Source organism: Chenopodium album, chromosome 27 (assembly GCF_948465745.1).
Source record: "Chenopodium album chromosome 27, dcCheAlbu1.1, whole genome shotgun sequence".
NCBI classification, from domain to species: Eukaryota; Viridiplantae; Streptophyta; class Magnoliopsida; order Caryophyllales; family Amaranthaceae; genus Chenopodium; species Chenopodium album.
The window spans coordinates 7,300,038-7,310,378 of record NC_137860.1 but is presented as its reverse complement, the minus strand read 5'-3'; the positions used below and the strand labels follow the sequence as shown (position 1 = coordinate 7,310,378).

General features: G+C 39.2%; 1 protein-coding gene and 1 non-coding gene across 2 annotated transcripts; one reads left to right on the top strand and one right to left on the bottom strand.

The window, feature by feature from the left end:
- Positions 1–1,689: 1,689 nt before the first annotated feature.
- On the bottom strand, positions 1,690–5,116 carry LOC145619612 (uncharacterized). Its single transcript, XM_081674324.1, has 3 exons — positions 3,630–5,116; positions 3,211–3,331; positions 1,690–3,117 (listed from the first exon to the last, which is right to left on the bottom strand). The coding sequence occupies exons 1-3, from the start codon at positions 5,114–5,116 to the stop codon at positions 1,690–1,692; spliced, it is 3,036 nt and encodes a 1,011-aa protein (XP_081530450.1).
- An 886-nt stretch (positions 5,117–6,002) lies between these two features.
- LOC145621716 (small nucleolar RNA R71) lies at positions 6,003–6,108 on the top strand. Its single transcript, XR_014108525.1, has one exon. It is a non-coding gene; the product is annotated as a small nucleolar RNA R71 (small nucleolar RNA).
- Positions 6,109–10,341: the final 4,233 nt, after the last annotated feature.

Below are 10,341 nucleotides of genomic sequence, written 5' to 3'. Positions count from 1 at the left end.
TGAGCAAACTTACCAATGTTATCCATGAATTGCTTGAACACCTCTATAGTGATGGGATTGCTGCTAGACCCCTCAAAACTGACACTATCACGAAAAGGGTGAGATGGAATAGTCCCACGAGAAGGAGTGTGTGAGATCTTTGAGATGTCATCAACCAAAGGCGAAGGGGCCGAAGAAGAACCTTGCATTGTAGAATGCACACATTTTTGTATGATTGTTTTGATGTCGGGGGTAGGCAGAAACAAGAGGGCATTTGGAGTACCCATTTGAGTCGCGAGAGTGGGCAAAATAGTATAAGGAATCGGATTTGAGTCCTTCTCCTCTCCCTTAACCTGCCATACAAACAAACCAATCGCTGGGGACAACAACCATCCATATCGTTCCATGCTCACATGATCAAGGAGTGCATATGTGTTCAATTTCTTAAAACAAGACAAATCAATCTCCAGATGCTTAGCAAAGACGGTTACAAAGCTCCCCATAGTAATAGGCCATTTAGCCTTGCTTCTCTCCACAATAAATGCAGCAATGAGGAATTTTCCAAAATCCAATTGACCCATCCTAACTCGATCACCATGTAAGAACCACCAAAGCATCTTGAAATCACTTGTAGCAATTTGCCCCATCTCTGTCTTTGGAAAGAACACTTGTAGAAGTAAGCGATGCAGAATACGAGGCACGGGGTTCACAATTGAAAAAGACTTAGTAAAACCAACTTTCCAATCATCTCGACCTGTGAGTTCTCTCCAAAACACTTTTTGGTGAAATTGTAATCCATTCTTGTCACCCCAAAACGAACCAAATTCCGATGGGCCGATGGTTCCATCACAAGGCCACCCGAAAATTTCATTGACCTCCTTTGGTGCCATTGAATATGACACTCCATCAAGAGAAAAAGATATGTCACCATTATCCGACACTACCAAAGAAGTAAGAAACTCAATAACCAAATCCGAATAAACCTCTTCCTTCAAATTAAGAACTTTTGACAAACCACACCTTCGACCTATTTCTTGTAAACAATCGTCAACACCAAGCTTCTTACCATCGTCTTGTGAATAACAAAGTGTTGAATTGATTTTTCGATCTTGAAGTGAAAAACCAAGGGCTTCTTTACTCAAACTTGAGGAAGGATGAGAAGTGGGTGGAGGGGATTTATGTGGTGGCGCGATAGATTTTTGTGGTGGCTTAGGATATTTCTTTGAAGGTGGGGCTCTTGCTTTACGAGGTGGGTTTCTCTTTGTGGGAGTGGATTTTAGTGGTGCAAGTGGAGAAGGGGTGGACTTTGGGTGAGAACTAGTGGTTTTTGTGGTTCTCATGATACAATGTCACAATCAAATAGCAATAAGCACAAAATACTCCAAACAATACTAGTAATCACAATCTCAAAAACCAGAGTAGGATCAATTCCAATCAACCACCAACCAAATATCAATGTTCAATCACAATTAATCACCATAAACTCAACAACAATCCAATAATATAAGACAAAGGTAAAATTTCCAACTTTTATGTGAATGTGAACAATTCAAAAAGAGAAATTTGATGAAGAATTGAAAATAATACCTTTTCTTGTGCAATTAAGACTATATTGTTGTTGATTTTCTCAAATAAGCATTGATTAAATTGCAATTCCAAATAATTCTCACAATTGAAAAAGAAAATCAAAATCCCTAACCTTAAGAAAAATTAGGGTTCTTCTTTTTTTTCGTGGAGGCTTGGAGGGTGGCTATCCAGAGTGTCGGAGCAGTGCCGGTGGGGCGCCGGAGGGTGGGCGGTGGTGCGCGGCTGCGGGGTGGCTGAAGTGATGGAGAGAGAAGAGGGGTTGCCTTGGGACCCATGTTTCTTAAGAAGAGCCTTAAAAGTTCGTTGATGGAAATGAGAACCACCATCACTAATAACGACTCTTGGGACTCCGAAACGCGGAAAGATGATCTTCTTGAATAACTTCATAACGACCTTTGAGTCATTAGTTGGTGACGCAATCGCTTCAACCCACTTAGTGACATAGTCGACGGCAACCAAAATGTACCGATTCCCACAAGAAAAGGGAAACGGTCCCATAAAATCAATGCCCCATACATCAAAAGGCTCGACCTCAAGAATCCCATTTTGCGGCATCTCTTGCCTCTTCGATATATTCCCTGTTCTTTGACACTCATCACATGCATTACAAAAGGCACGAACATCCTTGAATAATGAGGGCCAATAGAAGCCACATTGAAGCACTCGGTAGGCAGTTGCAGTAGAACCAAGATGTGCGCTAGAAGGTAGATTATGACAATGATGAAGGACACCATGAGTATCCCAATCTGCTACACATCTCCGAAACATTCCATCAGCACACTTACGATACAAATGAGGGTCATCCCAAAAGTAACGCTTAGTGTCATGGTAGAACTTCTTGCGCTGTTGGTAAGTCAAATCCGGAGGATGTAAACCACCTACGCAAAAATTAGCATAGTCAGCATACCATGGGTATACAGAAGAAACAGAGAATAAATGATCATCAGGAAAAGAGTCATTTATAGGGTTATTCGAAGTAGACTGAAATCTCAATCGAGAGAGGTGGTCTGCAACAACGTTCTCTGCGCCCTTTTTATCTCGAATCTCTAAATCAAACTCTTGGAGGAGCAAAATCCATCGAATGAGCCTTGGTTTAGCCTCTTTCTTTGCTAGGAGATACTTTAGAGCGGCGTGGTCAGTATGGACAATCACTTTTGAACCAATGAGGTAAGTTCGAAACTTGTCAAGAGCATACACAATAGCTAGGAGTTCTTTCTCAGTGGTGGCATAATTCATCTGAGCCTCATCCAAGGTTCTGCTAGCATAGTAGATGGCGTGCAAAACCTTATTCTTCCGTTGCCCAAGCACGGCTCCCACAGCATAGTCACTCGCATCACACATGATCTCGAATGGTAAATCCCAATCCGGAGGTTGTATGATTGGAGCAGTTATTAATGCCTCCTTGATCCTGTTGAAAGACTCCATACAAGAATCAGTAAACTCAAATGTGGCATCCTTAAGCAACAATTGAGTGAGGGGTTTCGCTATTTTTGAAAAATCTTTTATAAATCGGCGATAAAACCCCGCATGACCAAGAAAACTTCTCACTCCCTTGACATTCACAGGAGGAGGAAGTTTCTCAATCACCTCAATTTTTGCTTTGTCAACTTGGATGCCACGATCAGAAATAAGATGACCAAGTACCACTCCTTCATTGACCATGAAGTGGCACTTTTCCCAATTCAAGACCAAATTTACATCAGTACAACGTTTAAGCACCTTAGAAAGATTATGCAAGCACATATCAAAGTCAGAACCATAAACACTGAAATCATCCATAAATACCTCCAATGATGTTCTCAATGAAATCAGAAAAAATGGCCATCATACACCTTTAAAACGTCGCAGGGGCGTTACACAACCCAAATGGCATTCTGCGATAAGCAAATGTACCATAAGGGCATGTAAACGTTGTCTTCTCTTGATCTTCCGAATGAATGGGTATTTGAAAGAAACCTGAATATCCATCCAAATAATAGAAAAAACTATGTTTTGCTAATCTTTCTAGCATTTGATCTATAAAAGGTAAGGGGAAGTGATCTTTTAAGGTGGCCGTATTCAACCTGCGATAATCAATACACATACGCCAACCTGTGACAACACGAGTAGGAATTAGTTCATTCTTATCATTTTTAACAACTGTTGTCCCCCCTTTCTTAGGAACGACTTGTACCGGGCTCACCCACGTAGAATCTGAGATGGGGTAGATGATGCCCGCGTCAAGAAGTTTCATTACCTCTTTCTTCACCACCTCTTGCATATTAGGATTCAATCGACGTTGTGGTTGAATGCAAGGGCGATGATTCTCTTCCAAATTAATTCTATGCATACAAAAATTAGGACTTATCCCTGTAAGATCATCAATGCTATACCCGATTGCCTTTTTATGCATGCAAAGCACAGTCAAAAGCTTAGAAAGTTGGCTATCATCGAGTTTAGCACTAACAATTACAGGGCATTCCTCATTATCGTCAAGAAATGCATATTTAAGATGAGAAGGCAAAGGTTTTAACTCTACCTTTTTTACCTGTGACTCAGAAGTAGAACAAATAGTTTCCATTACCTCAAACCCCTCAGTGTTAGGGGCATCCAAGGCACGAATCAAGGAGTCAACCTCTACATCTCCTTCTCCTTTAGAAACCTCCAAGGTGAGAACAGCTTCTAATGGATCATTAGCTAACTCACGAGGTGTATCATCTCTCACAATCTCATCAAGCACATCAATCCTGCAACAAGTATTCTCAAGCATAGGCGACTTCATCGCATTGGTTAGATTAAAAGTCACTGTATCATCACCAACAGACAAAGTAAGGGACCCAGACTTGACATCAATAACAGCACCTGCAGTACACAAGAAAGGTCTACCTAAAATGATCGGGATATTTCTATCCTCCTCCATATCTAGAACTACAAAGTCAACAGGAATGAAAAATTTCCCAACCCGAACGGGGACATCTTCCAAAACACCTAAAGGGTATTTTATAGAACGATCCGCCATTTGCAAAGTGATTTGTGTGCATTTTAAAGCTCCCATATTCAACCTGCTACAAACAGAAAGAGGCATAACAGACACACTAGCACCTAAGTCACATAAAGCTTTATCAATGAATAATGCACCTACATGACATGGGATGGAAAAACTACCAGGGTCCTTAAGCTTAGGTGGGGATTTATTTTGCAATATAGCACTACACTCTGCAGTTAGAGCGACTGTTTCTACACCACCAAAGTCTTTCTTCTTAGTAATAATTTCCTTTAAAAACTTTGCATACATTGGAACTTGAGAGACCAAATCAGTAAAAGGAACAGTTACCTCAAGGTTCTTGACCATAGTCAAGAACTTACCAAATTGTTGATCTACCTTGGTCTTTTGCATTCGATGTGGGAATGGTAGCTTTGGCTCGACGGATGGAGGCTTAGAACCTTTCTTTTTCTCTTTCTCAGCATCACTTGCTTTAGCTTTCCCATCTTTTGAGGTGGGAACATCATCTAAGGCCTTCTCTGCAACCTCACTATTCTCCTTCTCAAGATTTGCATCATCAGTAGGCATTTAAGGCCCTTCATAACTGACACCACTATGAGTAGTGATAGCATTGGCGGTCTCCTTGGGGACCGGTTGTCCTGGTAAGTGGCCAGGTTACCTTTGGATATTGGTACCTGCTACTTGTGCAATTTGGTTCTCCAAATGCTTTGTCGTGTTTTTCAACTCCTTGATGTTATCTTCAGTATTTTGCTTCATGGTTGTCATCATTCTCATAAGGTCACACATAGTAGGCTCTTGAGTGCCATGAGAAGGTTGTTGTTGAGGTGGCCTATTGAAACCCGGAGGAGGATGATGAGAGGCCCCTTGTTGATGTAATGGAGGCCTTGCAACATATTGCTGAGGTTGAGGGTTGTGAGGCTGTGACCACTGTTGCTGAGGTTGAGGATTTTGAACATTATTGCTTTTGTATAAAAGGTAAGGATGATTCCTCCAACCTGGATTGAATGTGTTAGAATATGGATCATTTGGTTGCCTTTGTTGAAAGGCATTCACCTGCTCCATCTGATTGGTGTCTTGAGAATTCTGAGCACATTGATATCCAAAGGGACCCTGTATACCACACAATTCACAAAAAAAATGAGTTTGCGAAGGTTGAGAAGACATAGCATTAACAGATAAAAGAGAAGATTCTTGAGTGGCCTGCAATGCTTCAATCTTTGCAGTTAATTGAGCCATTTGAGATGTCATACGTGAATAGGCTTCAACTTCCATCTTTCCTTTCTTTGGTCTTGTTCTTGGAGATGAGAAGTGGTTGGCTGCAAGATTTGCAAGAAAATCATACCCATCCTCGATCGTCTTGTCAAGGAACACACCACCTGCAGCAGAGTCAACAATACATTTAGTCTCAGGTTCTAGTCCGTTATAGAAAATACGAACAAGATTCCACTTCTCAAAATTGTGATGCGGGCATGATCTTTGAAGATCTAGGAATCTATCCCATGCTTCCCTAAGAGATTCCCCTGAATCTTGAGAAAATGTTGAAATTTGGTGTCGAATCTTTTCAGTTTTTTCAGGGGGAAAATATTCTTTGAGGAATGCTTGAGAAATCTTGCTCCACTCCGTCTCTTTGACAGTGTTCAACCACTTCTGAGCTCTATCGCGAAGGGAAAATCCGAACAACATCACCTTCAATTGATCTTGAGTGACTCCTTTGTGATGAAAAGTGGAACATAACTGTTGAAATCGCTGCAAGTGATTAATTGGCTCGTCAGTAGGATGGCCACTAAACTGATTTTGTTGAACCATACTGAGCAATGCGGGTTTGATTTCAAAGTTCTCTGCAGTGATTTCTGGCATTTTAAGACCCGTTGGAATACCATCTTGGGATGGTACCCCGAAAGAATTAAGAGACCTATTATCAGTCATCTCCTTTTGTATGTCAGGATGTGTAGTAGAGCTCTTCTGTGATTGGGTCTTTTTCTGCTTTCCCTTCCCTTTCTTCTTGATTTGCCTAAGGGTCTTTTCCAAGTCCGGATCCGTAGGGATCACTTCACCTGTTCTTTTTGACCTGGGCATAAAACAAAAAGAAAAGAAAACAATGAGAATGCCCCAATTGGAACTGAAAGTTCCAATGGGACAATGGAAACAGTTCAAACATCAAACTAAAACTAATAGAATCTAGCCATCTCCCCGGCAACGACGCCAAAAACTTGATGAATAAAAAGTTATACCGCAAGTGCACGGTGTCTGTTGTTAGCAGAGATTTAGCAAATATGGGTCGAATCCCACAGGGAGACATGTTCTATTAGTTTTTGCCCAATTATATGAACTATTTCTATAAAAGAAGAAAGATTTGATGATTAATTAACTAAAGAATGACAATAATGAAAGTAAAGTTGTTCTCAGACAAATTAAAGTCTAGGGCATATGTTCGGTCCACCATGCTTACCAATCCAAGAAATGCAAACAATCCATTAATAAACAAACTAGATCGAATAATTAAAGTACTTGTTAATCCTACGGTCGGGAATTAACGCTTACGAATTAACATATGTAGTTCGACCGCTAACATAATCAAATTCACCAATTGTAATTAAGCCTCTAAAAATATGATCTTTCAATTCTAATTTTTATTAGCTAAATAATCAACTCATGATATTGGCCAATTACATGAATCAAACAATAAAGCACAAATCAATTGGAATTATTCAAACCCTAATTCATAAATTTATAAATAATTAAGCATAATTAATCAAGGTATAAACATGGCTTCCCTCACTTAGCCCTAGAAAACGACTACTCGCTCATAATTGAAATAAACAAAACAAAAGAGATAAATAAACTAGAATTCATAATTAATAAAATAAAGAACGAAAGATTGAATGAAATACCTCAATGATTGAATTAATGGAGAATAATAAACTAGGGTTCAACAATGGAGAGAAAACAAAGAAACGTTTAATCTAGAAAATAAAGCATAAGGGAGGAAAATAAAATCCTCTCAAGTATTTATATTAAAGCCTAATCCTAAGTAAAATAAAATAAATAAATTAAAAAAAGGAAATAAAAATAACAAAGGTCGTCTTTTAATTGGTCATGAGAATCACAATCGATAGAAAGCAATCCCGCACGCAAAACCCATCGCCCGATGGGTGGCCGATGGTCGAGTGAAGGTAGGCCGCGACAAGGACCATCGGCCGATGGATTTCCATCAGGCTAGGCAGATTTGCAGGTCGTATATGCGGCTAAACCATCGGGCAGCCATCGCCCGATGGCTGGATGCTTGGCTGGCAGATTTGCAGGGCCGACTTCTCAAGGATGTAACTCACAATCCAGGAATAATATGAAGGCGTGCGACCTACCATTGGAAAGCTCTTCAATTCTAGTTTCCAACCCAACTTGAATCACCTCAATCCGATCTGTAGAACTCGAGTTATGGCTGAAACAATGCACAAGGGTCCTTTTTAATACTTTGCAAACCTTCGTTTTTCCCCGTTTCTAACTCAAATTCACTTCCGTAAGGTCCATAGTGACTCCCGTGGATGCTATTTTCATATTCCATGCACAAAATCCTTAGAGCCAATATTCACGAGCATAAATCCCTCGATCAATGAACCCGATCCATCGATTTCCATTCAAATATCATCCGAATCATCTCTAAACACTTTGAAAGCTTCCAAATGACTATGAAATCACCTGAAACATTAAGAAAAACACAAATGAAGCGTAATAAAGCGATACATGATGACTTATGCAAATATGACCCTAAAATCGACCAAAAAGACTAAGAAAAAGGTACAAAAACTAACATAAACGTGCCTAAGAACCCTATATAAATATGATTCATCATATGCTCTAGGATATATTGATTAGTAGCTATGGACCTTTTGATCACCCCTGTCCATTATGATTTAGGAGAGTATGAGATATTAACAACTCAGTGTATGTAGGAGAACTACTAATTGGACTTTGCGCACTATTGTATTTACCAATAATGTGATACATGGTTATGTAAGTGAAGTGATTAAAAATATGTTAGCTAGAATTGTATTGAGGACTGTGATGTTATTCCTACAACTTATAACATGGAACTCCATATCAACATGACAACACTAAGTAGTTTTATTAAATATAGGTGTAAGCGCTAAACAAGGAACATAATAAGAACACTACTATGATGTGAAATCTACTGACCTAAATTATTAGAGCAAGTGTAGGCCAAAGTCTTAAGACTTTTTGTGACAACATCATCATCTTGAGACATAAGGTGTTTGTTGAACACTATTCCAATGTTGTCAAACATCCCAAAAATGTGTTTGGTAATTGGATTTTTAGACAATGACAAAACTTGCTTTTAAGCCGAAATGAAAAAGCTGGTTTGGAATAGCTTTTCTGTTGGCTTGTGGCTTGTTGGCCCACAAATTATTTAATACACAGCCAACAACCAACATTTAATGTATCAAACACATTTACAAACAGCCATATTAAACTGCCAATTTCAAAAGCCATTATAAACAATTAAACATACCAGCTGGTCAAACAAGCCAAGTAAAACAACCAAAAGCCAACCGCCAACAGCCATTTGCCGACAAGGACTAAGGGAACTCTTAAAAATAGGGTTGAAACCGAACTGTGCCTACTTCAGTTGAAGGACTCGACGCCACGAAGTATTCCATATTAACTATTGTAAGCCCTATTACCAAATGAACACCACACCCATGCTTTTGATTGTAAACTATAGTTGGTTGAATTGGCCTATGTGTAAAAAAATTGAAAAACCAAATTATAGAAGATAAAAATCATACTCCCTCCCTTCCACAATAATGTTCCTGTATGGAAAATTTGACTTTGATAATGTCTTGGAACCTATAAGAACAAATATAGTAATTTGAGATCTAGTTTGATTCTTATTTATTAGTGGTTTTAAAATATATCACTTTTTGTAATGATATTAGTGTGAAATAATAGATAATTACAGTGAAAGATGGGTCAAGAGTCGCATCGATTCCCGTAAACAGAAACAAGTTTTTTGAATTGCAGGGAGTGTCTACACTAATTGAAACAAAGTAACTAAAGCAACATATTAGCTTAGCACTATTACTAATTTGAATCATTCAAAATCATTGCATTATTAACGTAACTTGTTTTAATGTTCATGTATGCCATTTTGTATATAAGCACACGGATTTTTTTGACAAAACAAATTACGTACCGTCTTGGATAAGACTGGGTATGTGGTGACCTAAAGCTTTAATATTTAGTCAAATAATGTCAAAACCAACATACTCAGGGTTATTCAATACTGATAGGAGCTGAGTGTCATGAAATTTCCTACCGTCTTTAGAAGTCAATTATCTTCTAATTATTCCATAAAGTTGTTACTCATGTATTCCACGTTTTTTCTCATGCGCTAAATGAATTTAGACTCATTTTGGACAAAAAATGTACACCGCAACACGGTGTGTTGTACTGTGCCGCAGTAGACGGTACCGTGTCACGGTTCCCAATTGGGGTTTTTCCGCGGCTCTTATCTCTTCTAAGGTTCCGCGCATCCCTCTGTTCGTTTCCTCTATAAATACCCCCCTTATTTCTGCAGTTCAGGGCATCAAATCATTCTCTCTTTCTCTCTTACACACCAAAAATCATTCTCTCTTCTCCCTCTTAGGCTTTAGCCTAATACTAGCCTTCCCTATTCTCTCACAATACATCCCCTAAGCACTCCAAGGAGTTTGTACTTGACCCGAGGTTCTGTTCTAAAACCAAGGCGTAAAAGGTAGAATTAACTAAGGGTT

Excerpts from the sequence above, each read along its gene's own strand:
- LOC145619612 (XM_081674324.1), bottom strand. The coding sequence starts at position 5,116 with ATGCCTACTGATGATGCAAATCTTGAGAAGGAGAATAGTGAGGTTGCA. Across the intron at positions 3,332-3,629 it reads ATGTGTATTGATTATCGCAG|TGTTTATGGTTCTGACTTTG; the intron begins GTTGAATACGGC and ends GGATGATTTCAG. Across the intron at positions 3,118-3,210 it reads TCATGGTCAATGAAGGAGTG|GGAGTGAGAAGTTTTCTTGG; the intron begins GTACTTGGTCAT and ends GTGAATGTCAAG.